Source organism: Crocodylus siamensis, chromosome 9, assembly GCF_052110815.1.
Source record: "Crocodylus siamensis isolate JL-2025a chromosome 9, ASM5211081v1, whole genome shotgun sequence".
In the NCBI taxonomy this organism is placed as follows: Eukaryota; Metazoa; Chordata; order Crocodylia; family Crocodylidae; genus Crocodylus; species Crocodylus siamensis.
In genome coordinates this window covers 49,089,542-49,109,338 of record NC_143403.1, presented here as the reverse complement: position 1 = coordinate 49,109,338, position 19,797 = coordinate 49,089,542, and the positions used below count along the sequence as shown (strand labels likewise).

The 19,797-nt window shown below is 46.8% G+C and overlaps 1 protein-coding gene across 9 annotated transcripts in view; it reads left to right on the top strand.

Annotated features, from left to right (window-relative positions):
- Positions 1 to 19,797, top strand: part of MTMR3 (myotubularin related protein 3) — a 191,318-nt gene that overhangs the window by 108,170 nt on the left and 63,351 nt on the right. For all 9 annotated transcript variants that reach the window (XM_090062190.1, XM_090062189.1, XM_090062186.1 and 6 more), the window contains 2 exons: positions 3,417 to 3,583; positions 17,851 to 17,947. In XM_090062190.1, the coding sequence (XP_089918316.1) occupies positions 3,417 to 3,583; positions 17,851 to 17,947 (264 nt within the window). The remainder of the gene's footprint in view (positions 1 to 3,416; positions 3,584 to 17,850; positions 17,948 to 19,797) is intronic.

Genomic DNA, 19,797 nt, shown 5'->3' with positions numbered 1-19,797 from the left:
CCAGCTGCTGCCAGGAGGCCCCATGGGTGGTTATGCTCCCGCTCCCTGCCATCTGCAGGTAACCATTGCCACCAGCACCGTTGGGATGGGATAGCCCCACCCCTCTGGGGCTGGCCATGGTGCAGGTGGGCAGCCAGGGCTGGCACAGAACCCATTCCTTCCTCCAGCCCCAGCCGATGGCACTGGGGGACTGTAGCCCCATCTGTGCAACACCTGGCACACAGAGGGGCAGGGCCACAGCCACGGCCACCTTCACTTTAGTGGTGCTCTTATCAGAACCCGTGATCATACCGATCTCCATATCACCCGAGTTCTGAGAGGTGCAGATGACTGCTAGACAGATCACCATTTAGTCATGTCTGTGATTGATCTCCAGCTTGCACCACAATGCTGTAAGCAACCAAAAGGAATGTGGAAGAGATTTAACATCAAGGTACTCCAAGACCGAGCTAGATGTGAGGCTCTTCAGCAGTGCCTTAGTGAGAAGCTCTCTGACCTATCGGATGACATCAAGGACATCCAGGTACATTGGGAGGAGCTTAAGAATGTTATTGACAAGGCATGTGTTGAATCAATTGGATACTCTGCTTGCTGTCTGCAAGATTGATTTGATGAGAATAATGAGAAAATCCTAACACTTAGCCATCAGAAGAGTGCTCTTTGTAGCTGGCAAAATGAACCCTCTAACCAGCAAAAATGAGAGGCTTACCACTGGCTTAAAGCTATAGTTCAGAGGAGGCTACAGGACATCAAGAACAAGTGGTGGCAAGTGAAGGCCATGGAGATCCAGAGTTTTGCTGACCAGTGTGACATGAGAAGCTTCTTTCAAACAATAAAAGCCATCCATGGGCCACATTCCAATGACCCAACCCTTTTGCAATCCCAGGACGGCTCTAACCTTCTCACAGACAATGTATTGATTAAGCAACTCTGGCAGGAGCACTTCAATAGTTTACTCAACCATGAATCTGAGGTCTCAGCTGCCACCATCGAGTCCATCCTTCAGCACCCAGTAATAGAACATCTTGCTAGTCTCGTATCCTTCAAGCAAGTCCTGCATGCCATTGCTCAGACCAAGAACAAAAAGGTGCCAGACCCAGATGACATCTGTGCAGAGGTCTTCAAAGCTGATGGAACAGCACTAGTGCCAAATTCACCAACTTCTTATCAAAATATGAGTTAACAAGGAAGTTCCACCAACTTAAAGAATGCTAACATTGTGACCATCTTCAAGAAAGGGGACAAATCTTTGTGGGGAACTACCAAGGTATTGACTTCCTCTCCATTGCTGGGAAGATTCTTACTCGTATTCTGCTGAATCACCTCTTCCACCTTGCTGAAGATATCCTTCCAGAATCTTAGTCTGGCTTTTAGACCATCTTGGGGTACCACTGACATGATTCTTGTTGCATGACGGATCCAGGAGATGTGTAGAGAGCAGCACCAGGAGCTGTTTATGGCATTCATTGACCTAACCAAGGCCTTCAACTAGAATAATCATGACGCCTTATGGAAGGTGCTGACTAGGTTTGGTTGTCCACTGAAGTTCATCAGTGTCCTCAGACTATTCCATGATGGGATGATTGCCACAGTCCTTTGCAGTGGATCAGAGACAAACCCATTTACCATCCATACTGGTGTCAAGCAGGGCTGCATCATCGCCCCAATCCTTTTTTCCATCTATCTTGCTCATCCGTGACCACCTTTGTCCCAGAATTTGGATTAAGTATTGATTGGATGGACAGCTTTTCAAACTGTGGTGCATCCAGCAAAATGAAAGTTACCAAGATTGGCATCACCGACCTTCAACACGATGATGACTGTGTTATCCTCGCACACACTAAGACTGATTTGCAGTCTACACTTGACATTCTCTCTGGCCTATCACAGCCTGGGACTCTCACTTAACATTGGGAAGACCAAGTTGCTACATCAGCGTGCCCTAGCACAAGCTGCCCCCTCTCCTCAAAAATTACCAGTAGTGGAGAACCCCTGGAAAACATCAAGCATTTCCCATACCTTGGCAACCGCCTCTCCAGTCAGTCAGTCTTGATGTAGAAATCAAACATAGGATTTGTTCTGCTAGTGTATCCTTCAGTAAGCTGTTTCACCATGTCTTTGCTGACCAAGATCTGCAGATGGAAACTAAGATCCTCGTCTACAATGCAGTGGTTATCCCCATGCTCCTTTATGGGTGTGAGACACAGGTGACATACTGAAGCCATCTCAAGTGCCTGGAATGTTCCATCAGCTTTGCCTCAGGAAGATGCTTTGCATTAGGTGGGAAGACCACTGCACCAATGCCAGCATCCTCTCTGCAGCTAATATAGCCAGTATCGAGGCAAAGGTCATGAAACATCGACTCTGCTGGGCTGGCCACTCTGTGCGGATGGCTGACACTTGTGTCCTGAAGCAAGTCGTCTTCCCACGAAGGACAGAGGAAATGCTACAAGGACACCCTGAAAAAAGCATACCTTAAGAAGGGTGGCAGGAACCCTACAAATTGGGAAATGCTGGCTGGTAACAGGTCTCAATGGTGCTGCATCATCCATCAAGCTACAGCCCACTTTTGAAGAGAATCATCTTGCTCAGGAAGCTGAGAAATGGCAAAGGAAGAAGGAAAGCACACAACATCATGGCCAACAGTTGTGCTTCCCCCAAGGCACCACTTGTATCTGTGGAAAAAACTTGCAGAGCATGGATTGGATTCTTCAGCACCTTAAAACTCACCAGTAATTCCCCCCCTCCCCCTCCCTCTTTACAGGCATCACTCATATCGAGGGATAGCTTCAATATTATTGAGGTATTATTGTTTGTAGGAATATCATTAATACATTATAATATGTGTACTATGACTCCTCTTTGTCTTGAATTCAATAAGACACTTAAACACATTCCTATTTTTTGTGGACATGAACAGTGTCATTGAAGTCGGTAGGACTGCTAATGTATTTTAAATTGAACACATGCATAAGCACCTTGCTGATTTAGGACTTGAGTGACAAGGACAAGAGTCTCTTGGTTTATTTGTTAATTCCAAGATTAGGCTTGCCATATGTGTAACTTCATATGTTATATATTTTTGGTTGAGACACACTGTTGAGGATCCAAGGCCATTTGTTTTAAAGCCCTGTCTTTGGAACAATGGAGATTTTTTTCCTTGATGTTTGCCCCTGGAGAATGTCAGAGACGCATACAAAAGAAATGGGAAATATTGTTATATTAATAATTATAACATCAATACATGACTTTTTTTTTTACTTTCCAGTAAAACTTAAGTAGCAGCAGCTGAAATAATTACAGATGAGATGCTTATTCTTATCTTTGTTTTACATTGAAGCTAGCTGTTCATCACAGTTTAAGACCCAATTAACTTTGACTGAAAATTAATAAAGTTATGTTTGATTCTGGAACAGGTGTCAGTTCTCTACGTTTGAGCAGTGTCAGGAGTGGCTTAAGCGACTGAACAATGCCATTCGCCCTCCTTCAAAGATAGAAGATCTTTTTTCGTTTGCATACCACGCTTGGTGTATGGAAGTGTATGCCAGTGAAAAAGAACAGCATGGGGATTTGTGCCGGCCAGGTATGCAGAAGCATTTTGGATGTAACATGAGATCCTTTGATCTTTAGCTACCTGCCTACTTCCTTTTATCGTGTGATTTGTGGAATGTAGAAATTCTTACCTTGCAGACGAAGTGAGTTTGACCATATGAATTATGTGCTAATGTTACTCTTTATGTAAATAGTTCTAAACAAATTCATGTGAACTGTCTAAGCAAAGTACTGTATTAATTTTATGGTCTTATAAACTGAAGCTGCCCCAGTCCAGCATTGTTATTCTTATGCTTATGCCTTGAAGTTAAGCAGTATGCAAACTCAGATACATTTATTAAAGGAGGAAGGACACAGGCCTATAGCCCAGCCTTTTATTTGCTTGCATCTTAAAACATGAGAGCAAACATTAATCCCCAAATTTATCTGGGTACCCACAACAGCACAACATAGATTCTAAACTATGCTGGCTGGGGAGACTCGAGAGATGGGAGGAGGGTGGCATGCAGATTGGCAACAGGTCTTGAATTTGCTGAGTTCTCCAAATTTACATTCAGCCCATACCCAATATTTATAGGTGGCTGGCTTTAATATTCTAATAAATGATCCCTGATTTCGTTTTATTTAAATGTCTTTGTTTCACTGAAACTTTTGGAACTGGACTGAACCAGATCTCTTGTGGACTTGGAAGGTGTCAATTGGTTGGGATTTATATCCTTGGGAAAGAAGGAGGGTTTCTTATCTCCTTTCCTTCCCCATTGTGGAATGCTGTTCCTGTTTCTTCTTTACCTTACTATATGGTCTTATCAGACAGGCTTTTTTATTTTTACAAGTTATGTAAGCATGTTAACAACAAGATATCTATTATAGGAAAATAACATCTAATACATTTGGTTACATCAATCACTACTACTACTATTTTAAGGTAAAGCTATGGTATAACACATATGGATTATTTAATGTGTGGTCTTCTCTTATCTTCAGTTAGGCCTTGTGCTTTGTTTCATTGTGTTCGATGGTTTCTTCTACTTGCTGACCAAGTTAGTTGTCACATCTGCAGAGGTTCAAACTGCTGTTACTCGGAAACAGGTTTTAGGCTTTCTGCTTAGCAGCACTTCTGCAGCTTAGCCGCTAGGCCCCTTGAAAATGGCCAAAGCTGGCAACAAAGTGAAAGATGCAGCACTGATGTATTCGTGGGGATTTATTATAGGCCACCAAATCAGAAAGAAAAGATGGATAAGGCATTCTTCAGGCAGGTAACAAATCTATCCAAAAGCTATGGGATGGTACTGATGGGAGTCTTCAATTTTCTGGATATCCACTAAAAAAAACCAATGCAGCCAAACCTAAAAAGTCAAGTTGGTTCCTAACTTGTGTGAAGGACAACTTTATCTTTTAGAAAATGGAGGATACAACTAGGGAATCATCTATCTTTGATCTTGTCCTTCTTCTCTCATATATTTCATTTCCCCCTCTACATACCATTAATGTGGCAGAGCCACTCAACTGCTTTATCATTGACCCTTGTCAGATCCTGCATCCTGAGTGCATGGGTATGCTACACACGTGAGCAGGTGGTCAGCCCTCTATGGTGCATCACCACACTCACACATATTGGACTGTCATTTAAGCCAGTCTTATAGGTGGCATTAAAGCATCCAGCTCCAGACCAAATCTGTTTAGTTTAATCCATAACTTGCAGGGAGCTCATACCTGGACAGATAAGGTGTTGAGTTGCTTATGAAGCGCTTGACTTCTGGGGTCCCAGAACCAGACACGGCTGCTTTTCTTAAATCTCAGCCCCCTAGGGTCCCTGACTTGAGCAAGGCTGCTTATGTACCCCTCAGCCTCCTGGGTCCCCAACCCAGACTCAGTTCTGCTGCTGTTCAGCCCCCTTATGGTCCCTGACCTCTATAGTGCTCTATGCAGGGTTCCTCTTGGGCACCCCTGTGTTGCTCCTGTAGCCACAATCCAGTCCTTTGGTTCCGACTTAAATGTAACACAAATACCAGTGACCACTTTCAACAAAATCTTCCCCACCTTTGGGTTTGTGCCTTCCAGCAAGCCCTACCGCTCTGTGGGCTCTCACCTCCCAGCTCCTGTGGGTGGCTTAGGTGCTTGCCAAGCTGCCTCTTTCAGCCCCTCACTCCCTGGGAGCTCTGCTCCCTACACCATGCTAGGGTCAGACTACCCACCTTCCTTCTGTTGCCGGGCTTACATGCTCTGGAGCACTGCCTCTTCTGGTCAGGTGCCACCCCAGTCAGGCACAGGTTTTTCCTCTTGGGCTTAATAGTCAGCCTGCCCTTCCCTGTTGCAGTTCAACCCAGCTGTTTGCAGATTGGAAAGTTGGGCTACAGTTAACAGGATGAAGTTCAGTGCAGACAAATACAAGGTGCAACACCTTTGGAGGAATAATCAAAAAACACATATATAAAATGGGTGACATCTGGCTGGATGGCAGCGCTTAAAAAAAGGACAGACACCTTTTCTGTCATGAAGTTGCAATGGCTTGAAGTTGCAAAGTAAGTTTAGATTGGATATCTGGAAAAAAATCTTCACTGTTAGAACAGTGAGGCAGTGGAATAGATGTCTAATCTTGTCATGATCCATACATGTCTAGGGAAGTTGTGGACTGTGCATCACTGGAAGAAGAGGTTAAAGAGCCACTGCTTGTGGATGATCTAGAAGTAGCTATGTCTGTGTTCTACTGTGGGTATTTCCCATGCTTCTGGGCTTTACTGGTTGTCCCCGCGCCCCTTTCTGCTACATTTATCAAGAGTGGTTTTAAGCCTTCCTTAGGTGCTGGCTACAGCCAAGGCTGGGGACTTTGACTGGTATGTGCCAATGTTCCTGCTGGGACCAAAGCCAGAGGTTCCTGGCTGGAGGGTCTTGCCCCTCCACCCAGGGCCAGACTGATCACCATATTTGGTGTTAGGAAGGAATTTTACCCTATGGTCAGATTGGTGTGGACTGAGGGTTTTTGCCTTCCGTAGTGGGGGGGGATGACCCTCTTCCTGGGATCTCTTGAGCATGTGTTGACAACATTTCACAGAAGCGGGATGTTGGCTGCCGTGGTTCCCCTGGTTTACCTGTTGCAGATTAGGGTGTTATGTCTGTGTCGTGTTAGGGTTGAGGATAGGCTTGGGTAGAGTTTAGATTATGGATTATATAGGCTGGTTTGGATAGGGATGATCTTGCTTTAGGAAGAGGTTGGACTCTCTGACCACTGGAGGTGCCTTCCAACCCTACTTCTCTAGTTACTGTACATTTAATTTAATACTTGCATAATGAAGTACTAACTTATGCTACTGTGCTTCTTGCAATAGGTTGCGCTACCGTGGAATAGTCCCAACACACGGGTCAGTTTGTGATGCTTATTGCACAGTAGCATATTAGCGCGGTTTTTGTCTGGTACATTATTGTGCAGTGTTATTAGGATACTGCTCATTAAGCATCTTGTATAGACGCATCCAGTATAATGTGCAGTATGGCTGTCATACTCACTGAAGCATGCTGTATGAGTGTGGTATGGCACTCACATATTCACCTCTAGTCACTACTGGAAAGAAAAGCTATGACACTACACAGATTGATGCAATAAAAGGAAGTTGTTTTTTGTCACAAGAATCTGACGTTTTCAGGCTCGATGGCCTCTCGGTCATATTATCTGTTGTTATGTTTTCTAGGTAAGGTTTTGGGGTTTTTTGTGGAAGTGGTGATTGAAATATTGTGAAGCATCACCAGGTCATAACCACAGAATTTGTCATTTGAGGAAGCTGGTTAATGAATATGAAGCATGTAAGCATATTGGGATTTTGGAACCAGGAAGACAATTACCTGAAAATCTTCTGGATTTGATAACAGGCTAGCAATATGTCATTAGTAAGCCACAGAAAGACATTTGAGCTAAATTTTATTTCACCTTCACATGCCACTGGCAAATGCATGTCAACAAATTGGTCATTTTTGCCACTGTAACAAGACCTGTGCCCAGTGGCGTGGTAACGTTCCCTGGTGGACATGGGGCTCCTGCTCACTCTTATCTCTTGGGGTGCCCTACCCTGTGGCTCATCTGCCACACCTTGATGTTCAAAAAAGGATTAGGAGGCTGCTGTACGGGCCCAGAGTGAATCCAGTCCACTGCCAATCTGCCTTCAGCCAGTCCATCACAGCTCTTCAATCCCTATTGATGCCTTAGGACACCAGACACGTTAAGGACTATTCATGGCCTTAGTCTGCCCCCATAGCAACTCTCATGCCCTACAGATCATACCACCCCACCACAGTTCTCTGTAAAGCTCTGTTCTCTGTAATGCACTGGTCCTGACAGCTGCCTTCCTCCAGATGATGGGTTTAAATGACCCGGAGTGCTGCCCCTTTTGGGTCAAGTGACGCCCTAATCTGGTCATGATGCATCAGGCCTGCCCTGTGCTGCCAGGCTGCACTGCTCTGCAGCCATGCTGTATGGGGGCTGCCCATATACACCTGTGCTGGGATGGGGGCACCAAGAGCTAGGTCATGGGTGTGTGCTTTGCCTCCCTCCTGGGTCGGGCTGGTCACAAAACACTGTGTAGGGAGTGCTTCGTGGCTCTGCCCTGGCCCTGGCCCACCCATCCTTTTCCAGGGTGTCACTCCCTACCCACCCTCTCCATCTGTGGTCCCAGCAGTGGGTACGGGGTGGAGTGGCCAGGGTGCCCAGGCAGCAGGGCCAGGGCCAGCAGCAGCAGTGACACTAGGAGTGGCAGCTGGAAGGAGGTGCTGCTGGTGGGCTGCTAAGAAGCAGAGTCTCTGGCCATCGGACCACCATAGCCCCTCTGTATACCCAGGGGCAGCAGAACCATCTGCATGTGTCACAGCCCAGGCTGCCCCCTACACCTGTGCTGGGCAGGACCAAGGGACCTGTTGCGGGCCAGAGAAAAATTCCTTGGTGGGCGAGTTCCAGCCCATGGGGCATATTTTGCCCACCCCGATGTAGTCCTTCCCTACCTTGTAGGCTAGTGGTTAGGGCACTTGGAGTAGGCATTTCTCAGAGTAATCTCCAACTCTCCTCTTGAAACTGGTCTACTGAATATTAAAATTTACTGGGATAGTTTCTGCCCCACTGAGGAAGGGTCTAGGGACTACATTTTGGGACTTACCCTTACATGCATGTCTGAGCAGTTCTGTTCCACCCAGGAGAGCATGTAGCAATAGTGGAGCCACTGAGCATGCTCAGTAAGGATGCGTGGCTTTAGTTAACTACATGGAATCCAAAAAGTACATGACGACCATAGTACAGCTATGTAGGTGCAGCTTTAAGCATGTGAAGGTAAAATTGACTTATAGAAAAGGCTATTGGTAACTGGAATGTTATAACAGGTTTCATTGGAGATCTGCAAGTATTCAAGAAGTGTATGGGATTACTACAAACTATATTTGCTAAGATCTCTTCCGCCATCCCTGAAACGTATCCACTACAGGGGCTTCATTTAAACAACAAAGCCATGAGTTAGTCACTGCCAGGAGAACAATCACTCCATCAGAAAAATGGAATATTTAACAGTACTGTATTTATAAACAGTTTCCTGTTAACTATAACTAACGTTTCACAGAATCATAGAAAAGTAAAGTTGAAAGGGATTTTAGGAAGTTATGTAATCCAACCCTCTGCTCAAGGCAGAATCATTCCTATCCAAACCATTTCATACAGGCACTTGTCTGATCTACTTCTAAAACTACACAACTAACCCTGTCACACAGGTACAAGGGATGTTGCTCCAAAACAGCAAGAACACCCTAACCTACAGGTAAAGCAGGAGGACAAAGGCACTGTTAAATGTCCCGCCACTGCAAGTGTTGTTTTCCTTCTGTGGGAAGTGTAGGGCCCCTGCTTAACACCTCGGGACAGCTGGTAACAGATGCTCAGGAAAAAACTGAACTCCTGAATGCCCACTTTGCTTCGGTATTTCACCAGACCAAGGGGAAGGACAAGATAAGGATCACAGGTGGCACGATGAGAATGATAGCCTTCCCACTGTGGATGCTGTGCTGGTGTAAAACCATCTAGAAAAGCAAGACATTTATAAGTCAGCAGGACCAGATGGACTTCACCTGAGGGTGCTGAAGGATCTGGCTGAGGTCACTGCAGAACCTCTGGCAAAACTGTTTCAGAAATTGTGGCACACAGGGGCAATCCCTGAGGATTGGAAGAGGGCCAACATTGTGCCCATCTTCAAGAAGGGGAAGAGGAAGGACCCAGGCAACTATAGGCCAGTCAGCCTAACCTTCATCCTAGGGAAAGTCCTGGAAAAACTCGTTAAAGTATCTATGTGCAATATGCTCGTTGAGGGTAAGATTCTGAATGACAGCCAGCATGGCTTTCTTGTAGGAAGGTCTTGTCTTACCAATCTCATTTTCTTCTACGAACAGGTCTCTCAGCACCTGGAGATGGGAGACGTGGTAGATGTTGTATACCTAGACTTCCAAAAGGTTTTTGATCTAGTATCCCATGATATCCTTGTGGAAAAATTGGAAGATTGTGGTCTTAATTGCTCAACAGTTCAGTAGGTAGAAAACTGGCTGAATTGTAGGATCTATATAGTTCTCATGAATGGATCTGTCACCCTGGGAAGAAGAGGCCAGTTGTGTCCCTTGGGTCTGTGCGTGAACCGGTGCTTTTCAACATCTTTATCAGTGATTTAGATGGGGTGAAAAGCTCACTGGCCAAGTTTGCACATGACACTAAGTTATGGTGCCAGAAGATAGGTTGCAGATACAGGCAGACTTGGACAGGCTAGAGAGCTGGGCAGACCAGAACCAGATGAAGCTCAACACTCAGAAGTGTAAGGTGCTCCATCTGGGGGCAAACAATCCCCAACATACCTACAGGGTTGATGGCAACAATTTGACTTTCACCACGGCTGAAAGGGACCTATGGGTAGTGATCAACCATTGCATGAACATGAGCCAGCAGTGCAATGCTGTGGCTAGCAGGGCAAACAACACACTGGCATGCATTAACCGTTGCATCTCATGCAAAACTAACAATCTATGAATCATCTGCACCAGGATTGTGGCTCCAGGGCCCTGTGTCACCCCCACCTGGCCCCATGCACCAGCACTGGGGCTTTGGGGCCTTGTGCCACCTCTGCCTGGTTCCACACATTGGGAACAGTGCCCCAGGACATTGTGCTGCTCCATGTGACTCGCACACCAGTATTGGGCCCCACACTGTCTTTAAGAGGAGGTTAGATGAACACCTTGCTGGGGTCATTTGACCCCAGTAATCTTTCCTGCCATGGCAGGGGGTCGGACCAGATGATCTACTCAGGTCCCTTCCGACCCTAGAAATTATGAAACTGTCATGTGGGCCCTATCTAAGCATGCAGGTCCACAGATCTGGCCTGGGAGCTGAGCGCTCCTGATCTAGCTTAACTCAGAGTTAAAGACATGGACAAGAATATTAAGACTTAAGTTTCATTTTGTAAGGAGAACTAGTTTGTAGTTTGTTGTAATGTTGGAGCCTAATATATAGGTGCATCAAACGGCTCATGCAGATAGTGAAGATCGGAGACCATTGGATACAATGGGTGTGAGTTTCAGGAGAATACACCCTGGTTTAGAACAATAAGCATTTAGAGACTGACCACCTATTCTGCAAATGCAAGGTGAGGATCAGAGGCCACGGGGGACAATAAGGGTGAGTGAGTTTGGAGTTAAATGAAGTTAGACTAACTTGTGCATAAAACTTTAGACAAATATTAGATGTTTGCTTTGAGAAATAGGTCATAATCAAAGGGGGAAGGTGTTAACCAGGATATATTTAGTCATGTTTTCAGTGCACCTTGGCTTATTGTTGTTTCTTACAGGCTTTCCTTTTAAGTGGATATTTTAGTTCTTTTGTTTTCTTTAGTGAAACTTAGCTTAATTGATATGTAGATGTAGTTTGTACATTTCTTTTTCTGACTTGCTCTGAGTCTTGTTACATTTATGCAGTGAGTGTTAGGTCTGTGCCAATACTTATAACCATCACTTCTCAGGTGTGGTAGCAGGTTGAGGACTGTTATGACTATTATTATCTTACAGCATGGGTCTGGTATTGGGTAACACAAGCATTCCACTCTTGCACCTAATGGGTTGCAATTCATTAGTGGAGTTTGATTTTCTTGTGGCAGTCTTGTTACCTCAACCCAGTCTTGCTCCAGCCATTGTCTTGTATTTTTGTGCAAGAGACACTGTCCAAGCTTTCATAGTTTTCATATGCAGCACAGGGCACCCAAGCCCTTAAGGCCTAATTATGTGGTTCCAAATCCTCCCCTTTACCACTCCCCATACCTCACAGGTCTTGTAGAAACATTGTTCCTTCTGTGGAGCTTTGGCCTCCTCAGCCTTTGCCCCTTTAGCCTGTGCCTACTGGATTGGACTTAGCTTTGAGGCTCTGGCTCTGTTTGTCCCTTCTGTCACCGGGCCCCTGGTCCCTGTCTGCGAGGCCCCAGACCCCTGTGTAGGTGCACGCTTTCTGGTACTTGGCCCCTGTGCGACTGTGTGCTTGAGCCTGCCCCCAGCAGGGTTCAAGACAGTCAAATGCCCTCTGGGCACTAATGAGGCCTCTGTGCCTCCCCTTCCAGCCTCATCCCAACCCACCGGTAGAAAGAGTAATGTAAATCATAAGCCTCAGGGTTGTAACATAAACAACAAGGGAAACAGCCCTCTGCCCCTTTAAGAGGGGAAACCTTTACCCCAAGAATAGCATGCCTCCTAGCCAGGGTACCTGGCAGGTTCTCTGAGCCTCCTTGTTCCTGTAGGCAGTGAAATAGCCCAGCATTAGTGGCGGATTTACAGATAGTGGGGCCTTTTGATCCAAGCAGGATGCAGGGCCCCGCCCCACGGCATGTCCATGGGGGAATTAGTGCGGCTTACCAGCCACAGGAAAGGGACAGTGGCTGCAATTTCCGGCCAGACCTGCTGAAGAAGCCCACAACCTGCTGGGCAGGAGGGAGAACCACAAACGAAATGCAGGAGGCTCCCTGGCTGGAGACTGGGGGCTGCTGCCCACTTCCCCTCCCCCCCAGGCATTGGGGGTCCCGTGCTACTGCACAGTTTGGTTCACGGTAAATCCGCCACTGGCCAGCATCCTTGGGTGGCTCGCCTGGCTGAGACTCCCCTGCCAGCCCCAGCCTTGGGTTTATATGCTCCCAGGGCCCTTCCTACGTCCTGTCAGGAGCTGGCTGCTAAGTGCCCCATAACCCTGTTGCCCTGGGACCCAGCAGCTGCTGACCCTTTCTAGCCTGTAGAGCTCCCTGGCTGGGCTGCTTTTCCTCTTAAAATAACAGAGAGCCCAGGGCTCTTTGTTACAACATGAAATACAATAAACTCAGAAATTGAATGCATAAAGAAAGCTATTGAAAGCTATACTTGAGTCTGCTAGGCATCCACTGTTGCACAGCATTAAGTAAAAGTTATTCAAAAAATCAAAGGTTTTTCCTTATACAGCTCAGTTTACAGTGATGCCTGATCTGTGTAAAACAAGCAGTACAGTTGGCAATTCTGAATGGAGTTCACTTGATGAAGGAATTGTGAGGCCAAAAATAAATAGGGCCAAAGGGGCTGAGAGAGCTGGCATACAGATTTATTTTGAACATACTTCCTCTTCTCCGGCTGTGCGTCGGAGGGATACTTCAAGGCCATAGAGGGCAGAATAAATTTGGTCTTGGAGGCATTTAGGCATCCCACTGCCTAAAATCTGGGGGTCTTGGCCTGAGACAGGAATCCAGTTTGATTATATTTTCATATCCAGTATCCCTTTATCATTAATAGGGAGATGTAGGCTCCACTGAAGAGTTGGACTGAGTTTAAGCATCTAGATGCTCTGTACAGAGAATGGGGAATGGGATGTGCCTTCAAAGAGTGATCCAGAAAGCCTGGAGATGCCTATAACCAGTCAGTAAAAAACATAAGGCACAAGAGTGTGCCTGAACTCCTGCCCCTCTCCAGAACGGAAGTTCTTGACTCATTCTGAACTTTAAACACCTCCATTCACTTGCTTGGTCCTGCTTTTGTGACTGTCTTGTGGAGCAGAGCCAAAATGGGTTGCTCTTTGGAACTTAGGCACTCAAATTCTGTGCGAGTCCCATTTAGGCGCCATTCAGACTAAATTGGATCTGGCCCTTGTGTCTTAAAAAGGAGGGTAGGGAAAAGTCCCTTTTCTTTCACTTAGAAATGAGAAAGCTAATCTCTTTGGCCTTCCTTTATACTGATTTTTGTTCATTATTCACATTGGCAAAATTTGGATGGGTTTGCAGAATAGAATTCTATTACCCTTTAAGCACTTAAATGGCAGTTTTCCAGTCGCATACATGGCATCTTTGGCACTTAGATGCTGTTACCCTTGCATTGTGGACATTAAAGCATACATATGTATACTGCGCATGAGGCAGTAGGCTACTGAGGCAGGTGTATGTATGCATGCCTAGTATATGTGCACAAGTCACAAAATTGTAGCCAGTAAAAAACCTGTGACTAGCTGCTAGAGATGATTGAGAAGGACATTTCTGTGCTTCAACCCAAGTAGCTGAGTGGTTAGACCACTTGCCCAGGAGGTGAAAACCTGGGTTAAAGTTCCCCCTTTACCCAGAGGGGGTTTAATCTTTTTAATGTAGCATATTTCATAGTATAGCACATCAGCCACAGGTTAGGCCAACAATTCTCAACCAAGATTCCATGAAATCCCAGAAGAGATGCTGCACTACCTTGCCTGTGTGAGAGAAATGCTCTACTTCCCTGTCAGGCAGCCTATACCAACACCTCTGGCTGCTTTGCTGGACACTGACACTATTTCTTCTGCCTTCCCTCATACTTCCCTGTCCCCAGGTACCCTCTGTTGTCCCAGCAGTGCGCTGTGCTGCAAACTGGCAGGCAGATGCACAGACAAAGCTGCACTTTGCAGCCTAGCTTGTCCCCTCCACTTCTCCTACACTCCTGAGACTGGTGGGAGGGGCCATGAGAGTGGTTACCACCATGCCAAACTCCCAGAGGAGCAGCTCCGTGGGAGACGAACCTGAGGTGGGGAGTAGGCAGGCAGTAGAAAGAGCTGGGCACAGCCATGTGAGGTCCTGTCTCTGCCACCTTTAAGTGGGTTCAGCTAGATCAGTGCTTTTTAACTTCTTTAGCCTCAAAGTCCTCTTCCATATCGTTTCTGAATTTAGATCCATGTCAGTGATTTTCAGTTGGGGTGCTGCAAAATTGAGAAAAGTTATTGAGGGGGTCCTTGAAGCTGAAAAGGTTGATAATCACTAAGTTAGCTGTTCTTTAAGTCCCTCCTCAGCACACATTCTGAAGTTGGCCTCAGGAACAGCCAAGAGAAGAAGATATGCGGGGCCAGGAGGAAATGGACAAGCTGGACTGTATGTGGCTCAGTGAGCGAGCTGCTGCCATTCTGAATAGGCAAAATCCCTGGCTCTTCTAGCCTGAACCCTTCTTACCAATAAGGTGGAAACTTTCCCACTGCTCTTTGGCTACGTCTACACGAGATGCTGACTGTGCAGTCATTACTGCACGGTCATTTAGTACTTGTATAAACAAGTACTGTGCAGTCATTTATGTACTTGTTTATGCAAGTACTAAATGACTGCACAGATAACCCAAGTTACTACACAGTAGTGCTGACGAACAGCCTTTTTGTGACACTGACTGCAGTAGCCTGAGACTACTGTGCAGTAGCATCGCATCATAGTTTCTGCCATGTGACACTACTGCACAGTAGTCTTGGGCTACTGAGCAGCAGTCAGTGTCTCTTGTAGATGCAGCCCCTGTCTGTTGTATCCAATGCAGGCTGTAGTGGTTCAGCTTCAGAAGGCATGTTGGAGGAGGGACTGGGTAATACGTAACTTGTGGTATGGTGGTTAGTGCACTGTACTGGGTAGTTGGAGGGACATAGATTCAAACTCCTCTGGGTGATACAGCCCTAGAACCTTGGTTTCATGGTTTTCCAACAACTCAACTATTGGGGCTGAGACATACAAGTGCTTTCCCTGCTTTTTCTGTGATGTACATAGACCATAAGTGGAATATGAGCCAAGAGCGTGCTCTTGTTGGGGGTTTGTTTGGTTTGGTTTGGTTTTTTGTTGGGTTTTTTTTCCAGCATATTGAGTTGTGTTAACAGGAGTGTCACTTGCAACTCAAGGAAAGTGATTCTTCCTAGAGGTGCACCAATACATCAGTCCCATATCAAATCGGCACTGGTATGAGGAAAATTGAGAGCATCAACAGTTGGCTTTTTTTGTCTGATGTGGCTGATAAATGCCACATGCATGCGCACAGCCACAGTGCAGCATGCAGGTGGCCAGGACCACAGCCCAGCAGCGTAGAGAGCAGTCGAGTTCGACTGATAAGCCTGTTGTGGGGGAACAGGTGTGGGGCAGATTAGGACCCCTGTAGTGAGGGAGGGATTGGGGCAGGGGCAGGTACTGCCTAGCCGGGGTGGGGCATGGAACAGAGCTGTGGCTGATCCAGGGGGTGTGGTGAAGAGGCATCTCCCACTGCTGTGCACACCCTGGGAGGGCTGTGCTCAGGGCAGGCAGCTGGCTGGCTGATGGTTTTGGGGGAGAGGGGGCTGCAGCCACCCCAAAATTCACTGTAGCCCCTGCTCCCAGTGCAGCCCAGCCCTGCCCCACCCCAGGCACTTCCCCTAGCCCAAGCAGCAGCCCATGCTACCCCACGTGCAGATCCAGGGGCATGCACTCTGCCCCCATGCTCTCCTGGGCTGCATGCAGTGGCGCGAGCTGCCTCCCTGCCCTTGCACCTTCCGGACGAGCTGCGGCTCCATCCCATGCCCTGCCCTGTCCCAGCTGGGAAGCGCCTGCCCCAGCACCAGCCCCACTCCTTCCTTCACTGTGGGGGCCTCTGTCACCCCAGCCAAATATCTGTCCAGCTTCCTCTTGAAGGCCCCCAAGGTAGGAGAGAATACCACCTCACTTGGGAGCCCACTCCAGAGCCTGGCAGCCCCAGCTGTAAAGTAATATTTCCTGATGTCCAACCTGAACCTGCTCTCTGATGAATTGTGGCCATTATTCCTAGTAACCCTGGGTGGTGCCTAGGGAAACAGAGCCTGTCCCAGTTCTCGCTGGTCCCCCCTGGTGAGTTTGTAAACGGCCACCAGATCCCCTCTCAGCCTTCTCTTGTGGTTCAGGCCTTTTAGCCTCTCCTTGTAGGGCCTGCCCCACTGCCCCTTGACCATGTGAATGGCCGCCCTTTGGACCTTCTCAGTGCTAGCCTTCTGGTAGGGTTTTTGCTTGCTGACAGGTTGGCTTAACTCAGCCCCAAGGAATGGGGAAATGACTTCACAAGAGGGATGGATACCGAGTAGCGGCCAAAGATGGAGCTCTGGAAGCTTATTTGGGAGTTCTTTGAGTGTTGAGGTTCTGAGGTGGGGAGAAATAATCCTATTCCTGCTTTGTTGAAATATGAGGCAGAAGGGTTTCAGCAGGCTGGGAAGACTACCTATTGGATGCTGGTGACTGGGACTGAGCAATGACTGTCTCATCAGAGCTTTGATTAATAAACAGGGGAACTATCTCTTGTTCCTTGGTGCCAAAGAGAACTATGTGAATATTCTGAGTGGGATATTCTGGGTTTGTGGTTAAATAGGTTGATATGTGAAAGTGAGTTGTCCAGCACAAAAAAGTAGTGTTGTGTCTTTGCATCTAATTTGCATCTACACCCCATACCCTCAGAAGTCAAAGTCAGAAAGGAGTCCAGAGTAGCCACCGCCTGTGGAGAGGACACAGACAGATGAACCCTCTATCAGTATATTTTAAGATGAAACAGTTTTAGCCCTGATCCATCCCAGGCTAAATTTTTAACAGACTTGTTGGGAGTTTTACCAGTTTAAGGTGTGTATCATTTGTCTGTGTTTTTTGTAAACCCACTTAAAACCACTTAAGTTGGTATACAAGTTTAATCTGTCCACACCCTTAATAACACTTGGTTTATCTGATATGTTTGGATATAGGCTGGTCTTTGCACAACAATATTGTGTTTCCTGTATAAGTCTGTGTAAGTATGATAATTTTTGAGATCTTTTTACTGATTCTTTGTTTTGTGGAAAGGCAATTGCCAAGGGCCATTTTAGAGAGAGTGTGCTGGCTTGATAACGATTTTTTTAAAAACGGGGTTATAAAATGTATGTGACTTTTCTGTTGCATATTGCCTTTTTTTCTGTTTTTAATTAGAATAAGTAGCATCTTTCTCTTCCTGTTTTGCAAAATGGAAACCTTGCCCTGTGTTTCTCATGTATTTCTTCTCTTTGTCTTTGATGCCCAGGGGAGCATGTAACATCAAGGTTTAAAAATGAAGTTGAACGCATGGGTTTTGATATGAACAATGCCTGGAGGATCTCCAACATCAATGAAAAGTATAAGTAAGTTCTGTAGGTTCTTGCAGACTGCTGATTCATAACTAAATGCCCTGTCTAAACACTAGTCTTTATGTTGTAGATCACTAGAATTTATTCAAATGGAGTTCTATAATTAATATGTAAGGAGGGAACCATAGGATATTGACCTTTTTCTGCTTTAGGCCTGAAACTGATTTCAAAGTATTTTTTTAAAAAGTATGTACTTGACTTTTTTATTTTTTTTTTTTTAAACATTAGAATATCAGATTTTCACTTTGTGTTCTTCTTACTGAAAGAGTTCTTGAAGGACAGGTGAATTAAGACTTAAAACAGTACAGTGGAGTCTGACCAAGTAAAAAAGGGATCAGTTCTTGTTTTCATACTGTTTAAAACTTTTTTGTTCTCTATTAGCACCTATTTTCCTCAAACTCTTGGGCTAGGAGCAGAAGTTACACACACACTGGTTTAAGTGATCAGCAACTGGTTTAAACTGTAACAGAACAGAACTTCAGTGCACATAAACCACTTTCAAAATTGCCAAAACTGATTTAAGATAAACATGGTTGGATGTAGTATCAGACTTAACTGATTTAGATCAAACCAGTTAATGGACCTTCTGTTCCAGTTCCCTTCCTAGTTCAAGTTAACTCAGTCTCCCAGCATCCCAGGATGCTTTGCAGCCCTGGGCTATGCTGCTTACTCCAGTGGAGAAAGGACTGCCTTGCCCCTCTGCTCCTTAACTTGCTTCTTGCTTGTGTCCGTCAGCCCATAGGAACTGGGGAGCAGGGGAACAGACCCCCAGGCCCTCCTAGCCAGGGTCTACACAGCATGTGGGGGCAGGGAAAGCCCCTGTGGTGGGGGCTTTTCAGACCCTGGCAGCCCTCTCCTCTTCCCCTCCCACTTCCCAGCTGCTGATTTGCTTCAGAGGCTGACACAGGAGAGAGAGAGAAGGAGCCCTCCAGGCTAGGTGCCTACCCATGCAATCCTGCATGGGGGCACCAGGTCACCCCTGCTTTGGGGGGCTTCCCCCCACCACAGAGAGCTAAGGGGAATTATTTTTCCAAATGGCATTGCTGCTTGCCTTGGCCCCTGCAGGTCTCAGGTAGCTTCAGGGAGTGGCAGGAAATTCTCCTTCTCCTCCACAGCTGGTTTAGCCTTAGCTGCTGTAAGTCTGAGGCAAAACTATGCACGGTACCAGAGAAATTTCCCTCCCCTCCCTGGGCTATCCCTGAGATTTTCAGGGGCTAAGGCAAGGGGTTGGTGTTGGGGAAGAAAAGAATTCCCCTCGGCTTGCTGGGGCTGCCATGGCCTGAAGGACCCTGGGCTGGGGTGGGAGGAAGCCCCCCAAGGTGGGAGCTCCCTGGTCCCATGCTGGGCTGCATGGGCAGGCACCTGGCCTGGGGGACTCTTCCTCCCTCCTGTGGCAGCTGGTGAAGCAATCAGCAGCTGGGAAGGGGGAATTTCCCTCAGCTCCCCAGGGCTGCCTGGGCTGGGAGGCTCCACCCCCTATGTGGGCCAGCAACTGGACAGGGGGCTTCTTAACCTCTGTGTGGTTACAGCAGTGGTTTGGAGACACTGCTGGGCTGGCAATGGCCAACAGGCTGGGAGATGCATTCTAGCACCCCCTGTCTTCTGGCCTGGGTTAGTGCAGGCCTCCCCCTGCCTTTTCCAAATGAAAACTGAACATTAGCTCAGGTGGTTATCAGTTCAATCTGTGCTGCTTAGAGAAAGCTGCCTAGATTGAATCGATTCCGCCTCAGGCTTTTTGACTGTGTACTTAGCCCCAGGGGTCAGGCCAGGGGTCCTGGAGCTGAGGAGCTCAGGCCATGTGGCTGGAGAAGCTGCCAGCCATGTGGCTAAGCACCCTGCTGTTG